Source organism: Hyla sarda, chromosome 2 (assembly GCF_029499605.1).
Source record: "Hyla sarda isolate aHylSar1 chromosome 2, aHylSar1.hap1, whole genome shotgun sequence".
NCBI lineage: Eukaryota > Metazoa > Chordata > Amphibia > Anura > Hylidae > Hyla > Hyla sarda.
Genome location: NC_079190.1, coordinates 347,297,361 through 347,320,502, shown reverse-complemented (window position 1 = coordinate 347,320,502; position 23,142 = coordinate 347,297,361). Strand labels below are relative to the sequence as shown.

Below are 23,142 nucleotides of genomic sequence, written 5' to 3'. Positions count from 1 at the left end.
TAATATGTATGGAGACCAGAAGCACCTAACAGAATCCACTAAAATTAAAGAGATTATGTGATCAAATACATATCTGTATCCACAAAATAGCCGATGAGTGTCTAATCACAGGGGGTGTGAACTCTGTGATCCCGTGAACTCTGTGATCCCGTGATCTCCCGAACAGTGCCAATGAAACATCACTATGTAAACATATGCATAGACCAGGTCCACAATATAAATTATGTTGCATAAACAGCCATAAATTAGTACCAGCAAAGACCAAGAGCTAGGATGCAGTGAATGCTAGTACATACCAACAACAGGTACGGTGAAGCACGGAAGTGAAAGAGTGAAAAACGTGTTTTGGTCACATCTGGGTTGGAGTAATCCCAGCATGCCACAGTTTATTTATTTATTATTAAAGACACCAATCATAAAGGTGGTCCGGTACATCATATCTTTAACCCCTTAAGGACGCAACCCTTTTTCACCTTAAGGACTGAGCCCTTTTTCGCAATTCTGACCACCGTCACTTTACGAATTAATAACGCGAAAACGCTTTTACCGAATATTCTGATTCTGAGATTGTATTTTCGTGACATATTCTACTTTATTTTGGTGGTAAATTTTTGGCGTTAATTGCATCCTTTTTTGGTGAAAAATCCCAAAATTTCATGAAAATTTTGAAAATGTTGCATTTTTCTAACTTTGAAGCTCTCTAATTGTAAGGAAAATGGATATTCCAAATACATTTTATTTTTCTTCACAAACACAATATGTCCACTTTATGTTGGCATCATAAAATGGACATACTTTTGCTTTTTGAAAAAATTAGAGGGCATCAAAGTAGAGCAGCAATTTTCAAACATTTCATGAAAATTGCTAAATCTGGAGGGACAGATGTTACAGAACTCCAACTCCCAGCATGCCTGGGCAGTCTAGGCATGCTGAGAGTTGTAGTTTGGCAACATCTGGAGGGCTACTGTTTGGGCACCACTGTAACAGTGGTCTCCAAACTGTGACCCTCCAGATGTTGCAAAACTACAACTCCCAGCATGCCCAGACAGCCTTTGGCTGTCTGGGCATGCTGGGAGTTGCAGTTTGGCCCCCCTAGTGGTTGCCACAGTAAAGATCGATTTACTTTCACTTTCAATTCCCCAGCCCCCCCACTGTCGATTCCCTACCTGATCAGGATCCTGCAGGCTCCAGCGAAGATCCCAGGTCCCCAGGCATCTTCTCCTGCAGGTACGGCCTCCATCTTCTTCCCAGAGCCCCTCGACATCCAGGGGCGGGCAGAACGGGGGGTTGCCATGGCAACCCCCTGTCCTGCGCTGCCATTGGTCAGAACTCCGTTCTGAGTAATGGCAGGGGATAGGAGTAGATCGCAGCTTTGCGACCTCACTCCTATCCTTTAGGCTGATCGGGGCTGTTGCTGACAACTCCGATCAGCCCTATTTTCCGGGTGATCGGGTCACCAGAGACCCGATCAGCCCGGAATTGGAGAAAATCGCATGTCTGAATTGACATGCGATTTTCTCCGATCGCCGACATAGGGGGGTCTCAGGACCCCCCTGGGCGATGTGCCAGGGTGCCTGCTGAATGATTTCAGCAGGCATCCGGCTCCGGTCCCCAACCGGCTAGCGGTGGGGACCGGATTTCCCACGGGCGTATGGATACGCCCTCGGTCCTTAAGGACTCGGAATGCAGGGCGTATCCATACGCCCTGTGTCCTGAAGAGGTTAATACACCTCTGTTTCGGGGTTGTTGTTTTTCTTTTTTTTACCCAGCTAGTTCTAACAGAGTACATCAATTGCCTCCTCACAGTGTTGCAGCATGCTTACTCATTGATTCAGCAGCCATCTTGGGTGTGGCATTTTTCTTAAAGGAAGTGTGTGTGTTTGCATTTTCTTACCAATCCATGCTGTGCCAGTAATCATACAAGTCCTATGACCCCCTCTGATACATACAAACAGATATGGGGTCCATCCTCTGCCATTAGAACACTGAACCACCCCTATCTCATTACTTTTGGAATTTTTTGTGCGGAATTCCACATTGCAATTCTGCATAGAGATCTAGTTGAATTCAATGGGATTCTGCTGCACAGTGCACACGGTGGAATTTCCATGCCAGATGTTTCCGGCACAGAGATTCAGAATTCCGTGTGGGCAGAAAGAATGAAGCTGTTCATTCTTTCTCTGGACTCTGAACGGAATGCATATCCGTCTATGAGACGCATTCCTGTGCGGTCCTAGCACTCGCATATTATGCCAGAGCACAGATTTTCTATGCGGACATTCCAAGGTCCGAACAGAGCCTAACTGTACTCCAGTGTATAAGAAGATCATCTGTCTCCTCAACCTCTATATAGCTCCCCTCCTCAATCTTGTGATCATGACTAAGGATGCTGAGTTACATTTATCAAAACCTACAAAGAGTAAAAGTTGACCAATTGCCCATAACAATCAGGTTGCTTCTTTCATTTTTTTTTAAAAAGCCTCTGGAAAATTAAAGCGATCTGATTGGTTGCTTTGGGCAACTAGTCAACTTTTCCTCAGCACAGGTCTTGATGAATCTCCCTCATGGGGGGGATATCCTTAGCATAGGGGGTGTATAGTGAGCTCAGGAAGGAGAAGATAGCCACTGGTAGAAGGGCATTAAGGTGGGGTTTTAAAATATGTTACAACTTTACCAATGCTGGTTGATGAAGAACCCCTGCTGATATAGAAACCAGTGTAAAATGACCAAAATACAATGAAAAAAAAAAAAAAAAAAAAAAGAGGCACTGATTTTCAGACAGAAAAGGGCATTTACACAAAAATTTAACATTTTGCAACATTAACATGTACAGCAGCTGCATTCTAACAGAAAATTTAAAGGGGTACTCTGGTGGCAAACAATTTGTAAATCATCTCTATTTAATAATCTTAATCCTTCCTACAAAATGTAAAATACAGATAAAAGCCCCCAAAATAGATACAGAAAGACTCATTGCCAAAAGAGAGTAAAACTAACTCCAAAATGTTTTTTTAAACTATATAAATAACAACAAAAAAAAAAGGTTAAAAATTTTAGTGTTGGCCTTTTAATAAATGATGATGAGGAAATTATAAATGGGGATCAGGATTAAAGGGGTTATCCACCATAAGGCGATTTTAGTACATACCTGGCAGGCAGTAATGGACATGCTTAGGTAGGATCTGCGCTTGTCTTGGGGCTAAATGGCTATACTGTGAGATTACCATAACACTGTGGCTAGCTTTTTGTGAATTTGTATTACCTGTTTTACTTTTCTTTTTTTGACTACAAATCCCACAATTACATTTTCCTCCCTCCCACACATCAGCCACCCCACCCATTGAAACATAAATGAGCTGCATCCATCAAAAGACCTGTGGTTTTCAATCGGGGTGCCTACAGCTGTTGCATTAATTACAGTTGATTTCTCTCCCACCAAGCGATCCCTCCACCCATTGAAGGCTCCCTGTCATCATCTGACTAGTGAGTCAGGTCTCGGTCGCATTGCAAGCTGGGAAAAATCTGAGACAACAGTCATTTTGTATGCTGTTAAAAATAAATATTGGGGTGAAAATCACAGAAGAATATTATGAACTACTCTAACTTTACAGCCCCTGTAGCATAGTCTAATAAATAAAAAAAATCCTGGAATACCCCTTTAAAACAAATTCTTCTCCACTGTATTCACCGAGGAAAATGAAATGCCAGGTGAAATACAGCAAGATAAGGTAAACTCCCCAGTACAGGTCACCTGTCTAACCCAGGAAGAATACAGTGCCGCATACAAAAAAAAAAATCTAAATAGACAAATTGCCAGGTCCAGATGGCATTCACCACCGTGTTCTAAAGGAGTTAAATAATAGAAAAGACAGACCCCTATTTTTAACATTCATGGACTCTATAGTGACAGGGACTGTTCCCAGGACTGGCGCGTGGCAAATATAGTGCCAATATTTAAAAAAGGGTGAAAAGGTGACCCCTGGAATTATAGGCCTGTTAGTTTAACCTCCGTTGTATGTAAATTGTTTGAGGGTTTTCTAAGGGATGCTATTTTGGAGTATCTTAATAAAAATAAATGAATGACCCCATATCAGCATGGCTTTATGAGGGATCGGTCCTGTCATACTAACCTGATCAGCTTATATGAGGAGGTGAGCTCCAGACTGGACCGGGGCAATCGCTGGATGTCGTATATCTGGATTTTTCCAAAGCATTTGATACGGTGCCATATAAAAGGTTGGTGCATAAAATGAGAAGGATGGGGCTGGGGGAGAATGTGTGTAAGTGGGTAAGTAACTGGCTCAGTGATAGGAAACAGAGGGTGGTTATTAATGGTACTTATTCTGATTGGGTGACTGTTACTAGTGGGGTACCACAGGGGTCAGTCTTGGGTGCTGTTCTATTTAAAGGGGTACTCCGGCGCTAAGAAATCTTATCCCTCATCCAAAGGATAGGGGATAAGATGCTTGATCGCGGGGTCCCGCCGCTGGGGACCCCTGTGATCTTGCACACAGCACCCCGTTACAATCAGTCCCCGGAGCCAGGGCCAGATTAAGAGCATCATGGGCCTGGTGCTGAAGATTTTGGTGGGCCTAAAGTTGACACGATACAACAGCTGGGTTGCGGCTATTTGTGGGTTTTAGTGTAATGTCATTTACTTACATTATGTGCAAACAGCATGATACCCAGAGAGTGATGTAGGTAGGTATTTAATTGGGTTGTTGGCTGGCTAGATAGGTAGCTGGGTTGGTTGTAAGCTTGCTGGGTAAGTAGTTAGGTAACTAGCTAGCTAGGTAGCCATGTAGGTAGCTAGCCAGGTAGGTAGGTAGTTAGCTAGCTATAATCCCTATAAGGGCCCTTTTTACACATTGGTGGGCCCAGTGCAAGACTGTAGCGGAATAGTGGTGCAGTTGCCCATAACAACCAATCAGATCGCTTCTTGCCTTTTGAGAAATGAAAGAAGCGATCTGCACAGGTAATCTGCTTATACGCCTGTGTGTTTATAATAGTTGATCTATTATAACCAGGGCCAGATTAAGGCTGCCTGGAAGCCTTCATTATGTTGGTACAGTTCCCCACATTAGGTAAAGTACAGTTCCCCCACATTAGGTTCAGTATAGTTTCCCCCACATTAGGTACAGTATAGTTTCCCCCACATTAGGTACAGTATAGTTTCCCCCACATTATGTACAGTATAGTTCCCCACATTAGGTACAGTACAGTTCCCCCACAGACATACAGCCTTCAGCCATATACAGTATATGGCTGGAGGCTGTATGCCTGTTTACTGCTCCGGTGTTCCGACCACCACTCCTCCGGGACCGGAGGTCAGAACACTGAAGATGACGTGCCGCTGGTGACTTACCATGCGCGCGCGTCCTCCTCGATGCTCCGCTCTGCTTTACTCCTAAGGGCGCACGCACTGGACGTCAGTGACGTCCCTGCGTGCACTACCTCCCGGCGGCCCCTGCGATTTTAAAGTTAATGCAGGGGCCGCCGCAGAGAGGTAACTGCCAGGGCATCCTTGCGCCCTGAAAAGATTTTTTGGGACACAGGGATGTCCCGAATGTGATGGGGGCCCCCTGCGGGCACAGGACATCGCATGGCCGGCCCTCTTTTTCTGTAAATATAGCTGTCACGGGCCGTCCGTGCTATTCGCTGGGCCTATATTAACGTGGGGGCCTGGGGCGACAGCTCCATCCGCCCCTACGTTAATCTAGCCCTGCCCGGAGCATGTTCGCTCCGGGTCTGATTCTGGCGATCACGGGGCCGGAACATTGTGACGTCATGCCCCTTCCCATATGCTTGCATTGAGGGGGCGGAGCGTGACATCACATGGGGGCAGGGCCATGATATCACAATGCTCCGGCCCCGTGATCGCCAGTAATCAGACCCGAAGCGAACATGCTCTGGGGACTGATTGTAACGGGGTGCTGCATGCAAGATCACAGGGGTCCCCAGCGGCGGGACCCCAGCAATCAGGCATCTTATCTCCTATCCTTTGGATAGGGGATAAGATGTCTTAGCGCCAGAGTACCCCTTTAAGTGCCAAGACAAGCAACAATTGTGTGGATAAAACACGTCTGAAGGGTTTATGGCAGACATTACATGATCACTGATGTTCGCCATTAGTGGTGGGTCCCCAGCTATTCATAGTAGCCTCAGTCTGTGAATTGAGAGCAGCTCCAGCCACACCACTGTGCGCCAATTACCAGGGCACACCGACTTACATGTATGTTGCATGTCCTCTAGGGGTTAAAGGGGTATTCCAGGCCAAAACTTTTTTTTATATATAAACTGGCTCTGGAAAGTTAAACAGATTTGTAAATTACTTCTATTAAAAAATCTTAATCCTTCCAATAGTTATTAGCTTCTGAAGTTGAGTTGCTGTTTTCTGTCTAACTGCTTTCTGATGACTCACGTCCCAGGAGCTGTGCAGCTCCTATGGAGATATTTTCCCATCATGCACAGCTCCCGGGACGTGACATCATCATTGAGCAGTTAGAAAACTTCAGAAGCTAATAACTATTGGAAGGATTAAGATTTTTTAATAGAAGTAATTTACAAATCTGGCAGAAAACAGAGATATCAATGTCCGGCACTGCTGCTGACCACCGAGAAGGACCTGGATCTAGGATGAATAGGAGTAGTCCCCGAAGCTAAGGTAGTGCTCTGACTTGTGAGACGAGTCAAATACAATTTACAAGGAGAAGGTGAAAAAGTCGGCAGACTCACCAAGGCTTCTTTTTTCAGGGTTGCTTCTTTATTAAATACTCACATACAAAACTTTGTGCGAAGGGGGGAGAGAGGATCACATGGAGGGGGGTATTCACTGTCTGGCGACAGAATCTGTTTCACTCGATAGTCGAGCTTCCTCTGGCCATGATTTTTAGGAACACTGTGCTGCTTCTTATACAGGTGGGTAACCAGGTTCAATCACTTAGAACCTCCCATCTGTCTTGACGTCAGACTTCAAGGTGTTGGCTTTATATCCCGCCCTATAACACCTTTACTATGTCAACGTCATAAGAATACAGCGTATAATAACATACATAGAAAGAATGGGGAAAAGAGTGCATTAAAAACTAGGTGCATTAAAAACAAGGTGCATAATCTATCTTATCATTAAGGCCTATGGGGCCGGTTGCTGATGTACGGATTATCCAGTGAGTTTCTCGTTGCAACAGTAAGCGATCAGTGTCTATCCCTGGTCTGGGTTTAACTCTCTCAATGCCGGAGAAAGTTAATACCTCAGGCTTCCCTTCGTGAACTTCCACCATATGGGATATAAAACGAGGAGCTCCCTTTAGTGTGCGAAGCGAATACATGTGTTCCCTTATTCTCGCACAGAGCTGACGGATCGTTTTTCCAATATAGTGGTAGCCACAGGGGCAGAACATAACATAAACCACATATTTTGTTCGACAGGTTATTAGATCTGTGACAGTATGTGTTATGGATCCCATGCGCATTGTTTTCAACTCCGCATTATATTTACAAAAGTTACATGTTCTACAAGCGTAATTCCCCTTTGGTGTCAATTGTTCTAGCCACTGTGTCTCTTTTTTAGGGGGCATACTTCTACTTTTTTGTAGTATATCTCCTAGCGATTTATTCTTTCTGTATGAGATAAGCGGTTTCCGACTAGCTACTTCTTTCAGATCTGGATCTCCTTCTATAATATGCCAGTTTCGTCTGACTGCCTGTTCTATGACTTGATTCAGTGGTGAATTTTGAAAAGTGAATGCAAAGCGTTTATTAGTGGGTACTAATTCTTTTTCTTTTTTGGTGCTCAGAAGGGTTTTTCTCTGGCAATTATCTGCTCGTTTGCGACCTTCTTTTATTAGGGTCCTCGGATAGGACCGTTCCAACAGGCGTTTTTCTAGATCATCTGCCTGTTCCCCATAAATCTCATCCGATTCGTTGTTTCTTCGTAATCTTATGAATTGTCCGTAAGGGACACCCCTCTTCACTGAGTCTGGGTGCGAACTACCATAGTGGAGAAGGGTGTTCCTCGAAATAGGTTTCCTATAGCCCTCGCTGGTGAGCCTCTCTCCCTGTACCTTAAGTTTTAGGTCTAGGAACTCTAATGATGTTCCCCCGTATTGCGAGGTGAAGGACATATTTACTGAATTGGTTGTATTTAGATATGTGACAAAATCATTAAATTGTGCCTCTGAACCTGACCATGCTATAAGGATGTCATCCACATAACGCATATATAATTTGATGTAGGCGATATATGGATTCTTAGAAGAATAGACGATCTGGCTTTCCAAAACGGCCAAAAATATGTTTGCGTACGTACGTTTGCAGTTGACAGGTTCACAGGGGTTTCTCTGTACAATATAGATCTGACGTCTTGTAAAACTGAATTTTGAAATAAATCCAGTTGTCCTCCCGGGGGTATCGGGGGGTTAAATCTGGACTTTTTACCCTTGGTGAAGGCGCTCCGACAGTGCCCAGACTGGGCTCTGTTCGCAGGGTCTTCAAAATCATGGGCTAGCATCTCAATACATTTCTTATCCATTAATGTACATTCTATGGGAAAAAAACCCAAACTATCTATTTTAGCTGGCGAATCTGCTTCACATTTACTCTGCTCATAAGACTTTTTATTCAGGAAAAACTTAAATAGATTAATGTCCCGTAAAGACTTGGCTAGATCTATCTCAAATGTAACTGGGTCAAAACGTTCTGTCAAACCGTAGTTCAACCCTCTGGATAATAGGGTCAGTGTTGCTTCATTCAGTGTCTCTGAAGTGAGATTGATAACATTAGATATGGAAGATCCGGAAACGTCCTCCTCATTAATACACCCTATCATTCTGTTCTTCTTTTCTTTGGTTCTTTTTGATCTCTTCCTCCGTCCGCGCCGTGTGGACCTTGTCCTAAAGGGTGGGAGATGTCATTTTTTTCTTGTCTTACATCTTTTGGATCCTTGGCTATATTCACATTATATGCGGTTTCAGTGCGATTGTTAGGGTAATATGAAGCGGGTCGACGTGATTGACGATAATTCTTACTAGTAGATGTAGTAGCTTTTCCATGCCACTGAAATTCTTTTTCTTGGTCGTAGTCGGTTTTATCTCTGAGGAATTTTTCCCGTTTCTTTCTTTTCACGTCTTCCTGTAGTGACAGAATCCTATTTTCTAATTTAGGAAAAAACGCTTGTTTTTGTTCTTCTGTAGCTCTTTTTGTGTATTCTGTTTTTGCTCTATTAAGGTCTTTGTTAATTTTGTCGTTATTATTAGGGCTGACAAAGGAGGGAGTGTCGTATTAATGTATAAGACCATGTATACACTAGAGGCCGAAAGGCAATTAAGTGATAGGTCTACTTACACCCCCCTTAAAACAGACCCAACACCAAAAATCTTAAAAGGTCTTACTACACTGTTACACAAATTTGTAGAGCAAGGGATGCTATCAAAAAAGAATGCAGAACGATTAGTACCTGAGTCACCCAAACCAGCAACATGGTACCATCTTCCAAAAGTACATAAAGAACAGACCCCACCCCCGGGACGTCCGATAGTCTCGGGAGTGGGGTCTGTAACGGAATACTTGTCCCACTATCTAGAATGGTTACTATCCCCACTTCTTCCATCTATACCAGCTTACATTAAGGACACTCTCCACCTTTTACAGAATATTCAAACAATGACTTGGGAACCGGGCTGGAGCTTATGCTCCATTGATGTCGTCAGCTTATATACCCGTATTCCGTCAGAATCGGGCATAGGAGCTATTAAAGACTTCTTAAAATGGTCGAACAAATCTAACGAATTTATCCTGTTCATTGAGGAAGCCCTTTCCTTCCTTCTATCGAACAGCACGTTCAAATTTGCTGATCAGTGGTACAGGCAGGACACCGGGACCCCGATGGGTACCCCGGTGTCCTGCACGTACGCAAACATATTTTTGGCCGTTTTGGAAAGCCAGATCGTCTATTCTTCTAAGAATCCATATATCGCCTACATCAAATTATATATGCGTTATGTGGATGACATCCTTATAGCATGGTCAGGTTCAGAGGCACAATTTAACGATTTTGTCACATATCTAAATACAACCAATTCAGTAAATATGTCCTTCACCTCGCAATACGGGGGAACATCATTAGAGTTCCTAGACCTAAAACTTAAGGTACATGGAGAGAGGCTCACCAGCGAGGGCTATAGGAAACCTATTTCGAGGAACACCCTTCTCCACTATGGTAGTTCGCACCCAGACTCAGTGAAGAGGGGTGTCCCTTACGGACAATTCATAAGATTACGAAGAAACAACGAATCGGATGAGATTTATGGGGAACAGGCAGATGATCTAGAAAAACGCCTGTTGGAACGGTCCTATCCGAGGACCCTAATAAAAGAAGGTTGCAAACGAGCAGATAATTGCCAGAGAAAACCCCTTCTGAGCACCAAAAAAGAAAAAGAATTAGTACCCACTAATAAACGCTTTGCATTCACTTTTCAAAATTCACCACTGAATCAAGTCATAGAACAGGCAGTCAGACGAAACTGGCATATTATAGAAGGAGATCCAGATCTGAAAGAAGTAGCTAGTCGGAAACCGCTTATCTCATACAGAAAGAATAAATCGCTAGGAGATATACTACAAAAAAGTAGAAGTATGCCCCCTAAAAAAGAGACACAGTGGCTAGAACAATTGACACCAAAGGGGAATTACGCTTGTAGAACATGTAACTTTTGTAAATATAATGCGGAGTTGAAAACAATGCGCATGGGATCCATAACACATACTGTCACAGATCTAATAACCTGTCGAACAAAATATGTGGTTTATGTTATGTTCTGCCCCTGTGGCTACCACTATATTGGAAAAACGATCCGTCAGCTCTGTGCGAGAATAAGGGAACACATGTATTCGTTTCGCACACTAAAGGGAGCTCCTCGTTTTATATCCCATATGGTGGAAGTTCACGAAGGGAAGAATGAGGTATTAACTTTCTCCGGCATTGAGAGAGTTAAACCCAGACCAGGGATAGACACTGATCGCTTACTGTTGCAACGAGAAACTCACTGGATAATCCGTACATCAGCAACCGGCCCCATAGGCCTTAATGATAAGATAGATTATGCACCTTGTTTTTAATGCACCTAGTTTTTAATGCACTCTTTTCCCCATTCTTTCTATGTATGTTATTATACGCTGTATTCTTATGACGTTGACATAGTAAAGGTGTTATAGGGCGGGATATAAAGCCAACACCTTGAAGTCTGACGTCCAGACAGATGGGAGGTTCTAAGTGATTGAACCTGGTTACCCACCTGTATAAGAAGCAGCACAGTGTTCCTAAAAATCATGGCCAGAGGAAGCTCGACTATCGAGTGAAACAGATTCTGTCGCCAGACAGTGAATACCCCCCTCCATGTGATCCTCTCTCCCCCCTTCGCACAAAGTTTTGTATGTGAGTATTTAATAAAGAAGCAACCCTGAAAAAAGAAGCCTTGGTGAGTCTGCCGACTTTTTCACCTTCTCCTTGTAAATTTAATTTACAAATCTGTTTAACTTTCCGGAGCCAGTTAATATATAAAAAAAAGTTTTTGCCTGGAATACACCTTTAAATATGAGTGCAGGTGTAGTCAGGGAGTACATTAAATTTAAATAACTGTGATGACAGATGTGTAGCTGGAACCCCATGAAGAAAAAAGCAGTCTGGAGCTTAAAAAGTTTTTTTTTTTTATTATCTTTTGCCAAAAATGTAATATTCATATTTCAATAATTGAGGAAATCACACAGAATATATGATTTTCACACTAGCAAAGAGCTATTACAAAAAACTATTGGTTCTCCAAAAAACAAGTCCTCATATAGATCTGTGGAGTTATGACTCCTAGAGGGAAAAAAACATATTTGCCCAGTCATTAAAGGGTTAAAGAGTACCTGTCATCAAACCATATTTTCTAAACTAACTCAGATTATATTCTTCTCCTGCTCTTAAAAAATCTTTCAAAGCTTTAAAAAGCTCTGTATCATACATACATATCATACCCTTGTGAGCTTCCGGCAGAAGAATGTGGGCGTTCCCCAGCAGGTGCGACGTCACTGAAGCCTGCGAGAGCTGTGCCTCGCCATGCCCGGCTTGCACTGCCTGAGTTTGGTCTCCTGCCAGGCCGGGAGGAGACCAAACTGTTTGACTTACGGCAGGGAACAGAGCCACCTAGTGGCCGTTTTTTCAATCACATTAAAAACATATAAAAAAGGTTGAGAATTTTAAAACAGCGGCCCGTGTCACCCACATAGCACAGTCAATGGCAAAAGAGTGTATCTATGTTTCCTGTCTGCCTATAGAGTATTTTGCCTTCTATGGTGTCCCCCTTTGCCATTCTGTAGTGCATACCATATATGTAAATTCAACAGAAAAACATGAAACTTGTGTACCATAGAGCTCTATGGGTGCTATATGTTATGGCACAAAAAGAAGCCATTATAAAAAAGGTTAGCGGGGTAGGGAGCCTTTTTAGGTTTGAAAATGTACAGTAACAAAAGGTGTATGATGCGTTTGCTTATGTGACCCAAGTGCAATCTAAGTAAAATAAGACTTTACAGGCACTTCACAACATATTAAAAAGGTATGATGAGTTATTAAACTATTTTAAAAGGGTAAGGCTGTATTAAAAAACATTTTAATGTTTTGTGGTTTTCTGTTAGTTTTTTCCCCCTGAAAAATACTGTTGCAAGAAGCTGCTTAAGGGTGAGTTCACACGTGCATATTTTTGCTGAAATGCATGTGTCCTAACATACCCTAAAAGGACAAGGGCAAGAAGTAAGAAAAGAATTGCACTCACCATATAACGTGTCCCAGGGTATCCAGATGTTTATTTCACATAGAGCAACAAGAAACAGAAGCATTTCCATAAAGCGGGGAGTGAGAGCAGCCGCTCTCGAGGCGCAGGGGCACACAGGTGGGTGGCGACTAGTTTCGCGCCATCTGATCCTTCTTCCGGCCAGGTGTGGAAATGCTTCTGTTTCTTGCTGCTCTATATGAAATAAACATCTGAATACCCTGGGACACGTTATATGGCGAGTGTGATTCTTTTCTTACTTCTTGCCCTTGAAGTTTATAGCAGCATCTGATAGTTCGGCAGTTCACTAATCCAGACACAGAAAAAGTTAATTGGCCTTGCAGTGCCTGACAGCTCTCTTCTTTTGTTGTTTTTTTATACCCTAAAAAGGAGTTTTCGGGGCAAAATCTATTAATGACCTTTCTTCAGAATAGGCCATCATGATTAGATTGTTGTTGGTCTGACACTCGACACCCCCACTGATCAGCTTTTTGCTATTACCATGGTGCTGACACAGCGGGAAACAGACAGTTTCATACATCGTATAGTGGCCAAACTTTGTTACGGCTAGGGACTACTGACAACATCTTAGAAAGTATGAGTCTTTAAGACTATATATTCCATTTTTTATATTTGTACTTTTGCAAACTTTCACCCGACAGCAATTAGATTGCGCTCCTGTGTACGGCCGATATATTGATCCACGAGTATTTTATGGTTTTCTATTTCTTTAGATACAATATAGCTAGGTATACACATTATTCTATTATACTTGCTAGCATTTATCCACACATGAGGATTATGGGAGCCATTTCCAGCTAATATTTGTAGAGTGCCATCATTATCACCTCACCTGCAGGGCCATGCACATACCTCCATTTACCAATATTTAGGCGTCATCTTCATTAACACTCCAGTTTGAGGCAGCAAGCACATACCTACAGATATTGGAGTATGCCCAAATTGTCATCAATATTAACACTCTGCTTGCAGGGAGCATGCGCACACCTCCTGACTTTGGTGTCTGGTCAATTATTAATGTCGTCATCATTATCTGCTCACTGTAGATGCTTTTTTTAAAATTTAATTGCGGTCATTTAAATTACTATGCCACGCTATTCTAGAGGTTTCATTAAGTTATGTATGATGCTTTATATGAACTTGTCATTTTGTCTAGTGGTTTAAGTATAACTGATACAAACTGTAACCCTGTCCAGATCTGGGCTAATTCCAGTCTTTGGCGCCATCTTTAAATACATGCTAGGGTACCTGACGAAGGGCTCCTAAGCCCTGAAACACATTGGTCCTGATTTACTATTGCAAACCTGACATGGTTTGTCGGGCTGTATGCCAGATTCTGGCGCATTGCACCAGAAATTCTGCCAGAATTTAGAAAAATCTGACTCTCCATTTTACTGAAAAAACCTGCAAAAAGAGGCGTGATTTCCAGAAAATGGCGTGGTCAAAGAAAAGGGGTGTGTTCCCGACATTTTCACAAAAACCCAACATTTTTACTAAGGTTTCCACAGAAAATCTAGTGGATTTGAGCTAAGGAAAATCCGACAGATTAGAGCATGTGTAAAAAAAGCAAAATGTAGGGAAACCTTAGTAAATACTGGAGAAAAAAAAATGTAGGGAATTAAAACCCACAAAGAAACCTACACACCATTTTTAGTAAATCAGGGCTATTATGTTTGGTTTTATAATAAATAACTCCCTGTGATCTATAATTCTCCACCTGGCGGATTGCACCACACAACCAGTATTTTTGTCCACTTCAGAATCGTTGTACTTCTCAGCTGGTTCGCATTGTCACAGATATCCGGGAGACTACACCACCTGTATTATGCTAACATAGTGGCTTTGTCTCCTTAAAATTTTTTTTTTTTTAAAAGGTGAGCAGACTAGTTATGGGGGGTGGGGGGGGGGTGGACAGGGGGTTCTTTCTACCTTTATCTGCAACTGTGCCAACATACGCTGCCCTATGAGGAGCTCTGCTTCTTTTCTTTCTTATGGAGATAAATACGTGGATAAGTTCCTCTCAAGAAGGCGCTGGTACCCGGGGATGAAGATAAAGTTCTTTATTGGCAACGCGTTTCGATCCTGAACCGGGATCTTCGTCAGGCATCTTCGAAGCGTCACACCGGGCTTGTTCCTCGTGGCAGCGGTTTCCCTTGATCTTCCATACACAGACGCTACTGTAGGTGTTGTGCTCTGAGCGCAACACCAAGGCGTAAGAACCCATCTTTACGTTAACCCTTATCATTGTAAAACGGTCCTCACTAGGGGCGCACCTCCTGTGTTTTTTTCTCGTTTATATTAGTCTATTCTTTCTTAGATACATATCTATCTAAAAGTAGAAATGTTTAATCATGTTCTCAGTATAGAGAATGGTTACCATAGCGTTATTGTTTACACTAGTCTCTGGCTACTTATTTGCTACTCACCATCAAGGGCACCCCAACCTACAACAGCCAGGTGACTTAAACATAGGGGGTGTCCTGGAGGGCTACTTCCACCATCATTATTCCAAGTGCAACCCACTTATCATAGTGCCAGCCCAATGAGTGTGGAAAGTCTGGTGGAAAGACTCCAGCCACCATGACTGCTGTGAACCAGACCATTACAAGTGAAGAATGCAATCCTCTCAAATCATCTAGACCCTTCCCACTGGGCCTCTGCCATCACACGTTCTCTCTGGGGTGGCTCTCTATGATTTTCTAAAAATGTCTATAAAGTACAAAATGTTACAGAATGCTTGTGTAAAAAAAAAAATTCACATTGAACATAAGTATTCAGACCCTTAGGGCTGTATTCACATGTTGCAACTAATTCCATCAATAGCCAAAATCCCAATAAGGAGGACTGAGATTTTGGAAATCTGTGGTAAAAACACAGCAAAAAAGATACATGAAAGCCACCTAAAGTTTGCAAAAAAATGATTCCAAGGGATCCTCAAATTGTGAGAAACAAGCTTCTCTGGTCTGATAAAACCAAGGGTGAACTTTTTGGCCTCAATTCTAATTATCACGTCTGGAGTAAACTAGGCACTGCCCATTGCTATGATTAAGAGCAGAGACCTGAAAATGTCTGTCTACCGACGGTCCCCATCCAACCTGGCAGAGCTTCAAAAGGGGTACTCCAGTGGAAAACTATTATTTTTAAATCAACTGGTGTCAGAAAGTTAAAACAGATTTGTAAATTACTTCTATTTAAACATCTTAATCCTTCCAATACTTATCAGCTGCTGTATGCTCTGTCCATTTCATGAACTGTCCACAGCAGGAGAAAATCCCCATAGCAAACCTCTACTGCTCTGGACAGTTCCTGACATGGACAGAGGTGTCAGCAGAGAGCACTGTGGTCAGATAGAAAAGAAGTTCCAAAAAGAAAAGAACTTTCTCTGTAGTATACAACAGCTTATAAGTACTGGAAGCATTAAGATTTTTAAATATAAATAATTTACCAATGTAGATAGAAAACCGTGTCTGAGCACTCACCTCATGCACATGAGCTAGAACAACAAAGCCTCTTTATTGAGCTTGTGAATGGGCATCCAGCAGGGAGGTGGGAAGATTGAACATAGGACGGGAGGATTCAGCCGGTGGGCGACGGTCCGTATCGCACTCCTAGTAACAAGCTCAATAAAGAGGCTTTGTTATTCAAACTCATGTGTATGAGGTGAGTGCTCAGACACAGTGTTTTATCATCTATCTAAGCTTATTCTTTGCCTTGTCTGTGAGCACCATACAACACATATATAAAGGCTACGTGCCGTGAACATGGCTCATGCTGGTCTTACGAATACAGGATTGCTATAGTGGCTTATCGGGATTGGACTGTGCCAGTTCTACATTCTATATTTACAGTGTAATTTAAAAGTCTGTTTAACTTTCTGGCACAAGTTGATTAAAAAATAAAATAAATAAATGAAAAAAAAAAAAGTACCCCTTTAAGAGGATCTGCAGAAAATCCCCAAATCCAAAAATATACAAATCTTGTGGTATTATTCCCAAAAATTTTGGTGGCTGCAGCCACTGCCAAAAGTGCTTTTACCGAATACTGGCTCTGAATACTTTTCAAAATATTAGCAAAGATTTCTAACATTCCGTATTCACTTTGTCATAATGGGGTATTGAGTACAGAATGATGGGGGGGGGGGGGGGGGAGACTTGAATTAAAAATTCTGCAGCAAAACAAAATCAGAAAAAAGAAAGGGATCTAAAGGCTTTGGCTTAAAAACTGCAGTGGCAGTTTTATAAAAAGAAAACCTTAAGGCTAGGTTCATACTGCGAAATCTCCAGGCAGAAAATTTCCACCCAGAGATTCCGAGTGCCGACTGAATCATCTGCTAGGACCATGCGGGCACTGCAGTCTCCAATAGACTGCAATGTGTTCCGCGAGTATTTCCGCCTGAAGAATGAGCAACTATTGATGAGCAGCATTGCCCATATTCGAATTTGTGATATTTTGCGAATATAAAGAAGAATATTTGTCCTATACTTGCGGATTTTGCGTATTCGTTGTATTCGCATATGCGAATATTCGCATATTTGCGAATTCGAGGAAGAAAACAGTGTGGGGGTGGGCAACTTTACTATTAGTTGCTAGGGATGTTCTTGACAACCTCTGACAAGTGTATTTGCATCATTCGAATTGGCCCACAAGTGAAAAGAAGGAAAATGCAAACATGCGGAAAAAAAGCAAATATTCGCAATTTAGAATATATATAGCGAATATATTCGCGAATTTGTGATATTCGTGATAAAAATTTGAAATGCGAATATTCGCGCCCAACACTATGAGCAATACCATTTTTCAGGCAGAAATTTTCAAGCGGATTTTCCGTTCACAAATTCCACTTAAAAAATTCCGAAGTGTGAATTTGGGAACGGAAACCCATTCACTATACTATACATTTTAGTAAGCAGAATTTCTGCCTGAAATTTCAAAGCGAAATTGCAGGTGGAAATTCCGTAGTGTAAACCTAGACTGAAAGGCAATTTCCAAGTTTTGTCTAGTAAAGGACTTACATGGTCTACTTAGTCCTTGCAATAGGCATACCAGTATTAATCAGCTATGACTAGTAGGGAGTTTCTTTAAAGCAGTCCAAAAAAGAACCAAATACAAAGAGAGGTGTAAAGTCTTTCTTTTCATGCATCCTTCATTTATGATCCAATCTTAATAGAATACAAAAACTGAACCACAATGTGATGTGAATAGATCCATAAGATCACCAAGCAATTATGTGAAAACTATGATACAACTTAAGTTATACTTTCTTTGATATGAAAACAATTTGCAAACAGTCAAAGAGCCATTACTTAGAAAGCTAAAAGAGGGAAGCAAACCAAAATTGAGAAACCCCAATAAATCTGAACAATAAAACGACTCACCTTGTTGGAATTTTGACTCGAAGATACCTGTCCACAGCAATGGCTAGCAATGCCAGTATGGAGCTCTGGGTCAGGATCAGCATAATACAAGCCACCATCAGGCAGCTATAAAATTCAGTCTCCAGTCCAATACTTATTATTATGGCTAAAGGGATGACCAGTGCTCCTACTGCAATATCAGCCACAGCAAGAGACACAATGAAGAAGAAAGTGGTGTCTCGAAGTGCTTGGTTCACAATCACTGCCCAGATCACCAGTATGTTCCCCAGCACCGATACCAGGGCGATCAACACTTCAATGACAATGTAGACAGCTAGCGAGACCGAGGTGCCCATGCTGTTTCAGTGCAGAAAGTATTCATTAATCCTGAACCTGAAAAATTAAAACAATGCATAAAGTAGTGTTAAAGTGTTGTAGAAAATAGATATAGTTGTAGTCTACAAAAATAAGCCAATTTATATTATTTTCCCCCCGCCCAATATAAGACATTATGTAACTTAATTCTCCAATGAGCATTCAAAATCACTTATTTGACCTAAAATTTTAGGAAGGACTTGGCACAAAAAATTTATATTTACACATAATAAAAATGCTTTGGTTTTTTTTACTTGCAAATTTGTGCAGTTAAATCCAGAGGGCAATTTTTTACAAAAGCTACAAAATTGCCTCAGATTTTCAGTATAACTTTCACTACTACTAATATAGCAAATGATATAGAAAGTCCAGCGCAGATACTTGTGCGAGAAAACACTTTATTTCAAATCCCCAGCGACATGACAGGATAAAAGTAACGCGTTTCAGTCGGTCTTGCCAGCCTTACTCATACTGATATGCTACTTGTTACAGCCATACCTTTATAGGGAAGAGGCGCATCAACCAAAAATATAGTAAATATATGTATATAAAAAAATATATAGGAGAAATAGCAAACCTAATTATATAAATATATAAAAATGACTGTATGAGAGATGGCACTGCTGCAGGAAAGATATGTTCACAAATATATACAGAAATAGAAATCAAGTCCATATAAAAAAAAATATAATAATATTAGCGAGGTATCAAAATAAATATATAATCGTGTAAAGTGCCAATCATATAGAAAAAAGAGAAATATGTTATAAGAGACTGCGCCATATATAGAAAAAAAAATCTGTTCATAACAGTACAATTATTAAAACAGAAGTAGTCAAATTGCAGACACAAATGTGATAGCCTGGGGGGTGTAGGGTATGGGGAGTGTAGCTGTGCGGTAATTAAAGGGTGCTTGTTAACCCTTGCTATTCGTGATGCCAGGCTGAGGGATCCTCAATAATGCTTGTTCTACCGCCACCCTTCCCAAGAGCGATAGGGAGGTAGATAATAATAGAATGTCCACAACCGGAGAGAGTTATCTGAAACAATTGTAACTTTTACTGAAGATTTTCTGAAAGCTTCATAAACGGAACAGTCTCTATGCAAAGAACTGCTTTCCTTGGAGATTGATAAAGGTTGGGACTTTAGAGCAATTTAGAGTCTTTAAGGTATTATGTGCTGTTCCACTGGATTTAGGGGATTTAGTTGCAGTCCAGCAGTCACGCTAGCTTTAGCGGGGATTTAGTTTAGAACTCACGGTTTTAGCTAGCTGAGGCCGGTAGGTTTTCAGGCCTAGCGTGTCTTTGCAAGTTGCGCAGATCCGTCCTGCTGGCCCGGCATCCACGAGAGCAGCAACCCAAGAGAGCGACAATTGGCTACAGCTCCCTTATATGGGCAGGGGCTGGACTAGTGCTAATTGGTCCGTACTGATGTCAATCACCATTACAAAGATTTGTGGGTAACACGTGACCCAAGGACCCCCAAAAGGTCCTCCAACATACCATAGAGGATATTAACATGGTCACATGACCGAAGGTCCTGCGATGCTAACCAAGGTAAGTACTATACATTATATAAGATATACATTGTTATTAAATATATACATGTATTAACATTAGAGAATTAGACTTGAGGAGAGGTGACTAGGGGCTGTCCCACCTGAGGGACCCTTCCTGAGCGTAGTTACTCTGAATTTGGGGACCTCTACACTAGGTACGGTATGCAATACGGTACCGGGACACCACACAAACAATGTATAAATAATTCTAATACTGTAAAAGAACATCTTGTCTGCGATTTAACCCTTTAGGAAAACTAATGTCAAGTTCTAAGATCCAAAAGACCCCCCAAGTCAAATATTTTTTGTCTGTAGTTTCCACATCTTCTTGTAGGATCATGAAAGAGAAATCTCTCTGGTATACCTCAACGCGATGTTTGGTAACCATAGAGGTATGACAAGAATTAAAGTAGGCAACATCCGATATATGTTTTCAAATTCTGTTTTTTTGTGTATTAATGTACAATCCACATACAGTCATGGCAGTAAATGTTGGCATCCCTGAAATTTTTAAAGAAAATTTAGTATTTCTCACAGAAAAGGATTGCAGTAACACATGTTTTGCTATACACATGTTTATTCCCTTTGTATGTATTGGACCTAAACCAAAAAAGGGAGGAGAAAAAGCAAATTGGACATAATGTCACACCAAACTCCTAAAATGGGCTGGACAAAATTATTGGCACCCTTTCAAAATTGTGGAAAAATAAGATTGTTTCAAGCATGTGATGCTCCTTTAAACTCACCTGGGGCAATATAAAAATCACACCTGAAAGCAGATAAAACAAGGAGAGAAGTTCACTTAGTCTTTGCATTGTGTGTGTGTGCGCCACACTAAGCATGGGCAACAGAAAGAGGAGAAAAGAACTGTCTGAGGACTTGAGAACCAAAATTGTGGAAAAATAACAATCTCAAGGTTACCATCTCCAGAGATCGAGATTTGCCTTTGTCCACAGTGCGCAAAATTATCAAGAAGCTTGCAACCCATGGCACTGTAGCTAATCTCCCTGGGCATGGACTTAATAGAAAAATGTGTGAAAGGTGTCAACGCAGGATAGTCTGGATGGTGGATAAGCAGCCCCAAACAAGTTCCAAAGATATTCAAGCTGTCCTGCAGGCTCAGGGAGCATCAGTGTCAGCAAGAAACTATCCATCAACATTTAAATGAAATGAAACGCTGTGGCAGGAGACCCAGGAGGACCTCACTGCTGACACAGACATAAAAAAGCAAGACTACATTTTTTGCCAAAATGAAATTGAGTAAGACAAAATCCTTCTGGGAAAACATCTTGTGGACAGATGAGACCAAGATAGAGATTTTTGGTAAAGCACATCATTCTACTGTTTACTGAAAACGGAATGAGGCCTACAAAGCAAAGAACACAATACCTACAGTGAAATATGGTGGAGGTTCAATGATGTTTTGGGGTTGTTTTGCTGCCTCTGGCACTGGGTGCCTTGAATGTGTGCAAGGCATCATGAAATCTGAGGATTACCAATGGATTTTGGGTAGCACTGTACAGCCCAGTGTCAGAAAGCTGGGTTTGCTTCTGAGATCTTGGGTCTTCCAGCAGGACAATGACCTCAAACATACATCAAAAAGCACCCAGAAATGGATGGTAACAAAGCGCTGGAGAGTTCTTAAGTTGCCAGCAATGAGCCCAGATCTTAATCCCATTGAACACGTGTGGAGAGATCTTAAAATTTCTGTTGGGAAAAGGCGCCTTCCTATAAAAGAGACCTAGAGCAGTTTGCAAAGGAAGAGTGGTCCAACATTCCGGCTGAGAGGTGTAAGAAGCTTATTGATGGTTATAGGAAGCGACTGATTTCAGTAATTTTTTCCAAAGGGTGTGCAACCAAATATTAAGTTAAGGGCGCCAATAATTTTGTCCAGCCCATTTTTGGAGTTTGGTGTGATATTATGTCCAATTTGCTTTTTTCTTCCCTTTATTGGTTTAGTACCAATACACACAAAGGGAATAAACATGTGTATAGCAAAACATGTGTTACTGCCATCCTTTTCTGTGAGAAATACTTCATTTCCTTGAAAAATTTCTGGGGTGCCAACAACGAGACAGGTCACGTAAGACATTTTTTTTTATAAAAAAAATTGGACCAACACAGATTTGCACCTCTTCTTTGCTTTAAACCCACCCCTTGTGCCGACATACTACATATGAACCCAGCCTTAAAAATACTCTGGTAGAAATAATGCTCAACCAGTCTGTCCCTCTAGGGACTTTTGTATGTGGCCATAACTGAAACACCATGTGACACTTAGCAAGGAACCAAAACATTGACCAGAATTTTTGTTGGTGGGACTGCAGAACTAACCTTTGCCATCATCATTGCCATAGTGGTTATTTCATTTTCTTCTATTTGTAAACAGTTTCAAAGTCAGTTTTTCTTCTTTAGGGTCTATTAACGTATACAGTATCCTGTACCTATTTGATGCGCAGGATTTGACGCTGTGGTCAGGCATTTAGTTTACATTGAAATCTGCAGTATAAAATCTGAAGCCTTAACTGCTTGTCATTTGCTGCCTATGGTTTTCAATGGGTACATTATTTAAATAAAAGGTTTGTTCACGCAGTAATTGGCAAACACAATCGGAGAAATGTATTGCTTGCAAGTGTACATGATGTCCTATAATATGGCTGTTGTTCTGTGTCCCGAGTGTCATATGCCATGACTCAGAATATAAAGCACATCTGTCAGGGAACAGATAACTAACAGAGATGCTCAGCTCTGGTGCAGTGAGCCAGTTATACAGAATCACTAGCTGCTCCTAAAAAGGCTGTGGACAGCCATTCTTTCCTCTCTCTCTCTCCCCACCTCCTAACCTGCCACCCTCCTATTACATGCGTTCAGGTAAGACATGATTAATAGTGTTGAGCGCGAATATTCGAAATGCCAACTTTTACCGCGAATATCGGCACTTTGCAATTTTGTGAATATTTAGAATATAGTGATATATACGTAATGACAAATATTAGTTTTTTCCAATATGTGCAAATATGCAAAT

At 41.5% G+C, this 23,142-nt stretch overlaps 1 protein-coding gene across 1 annotated transcript in view; it reads right to left on the bottom strand.

The window, feature by feature from the left end:
- ADORA1 (adenosine A1 receptor) overlaps window positions 1–23,142 on the bottom strand; it is a 160,360-nt gene that overhangs the window by 115,803 nt on the left and 21,415 nt on the right. Inside the window, exon 2 of the mRNA XM_056558223.1 lies at window positions 18,206–18,577. Within this exon, the coding sequence (XP_056414198.1) occupies window positions 18,206–18,540 (335 nt within the window). The 5' untranslated portion in view covers window positions 18,541–18,577. The remainder of the gene's footprint in view (window positions 1–18,205; window positions 18,578–23,142) is intronic.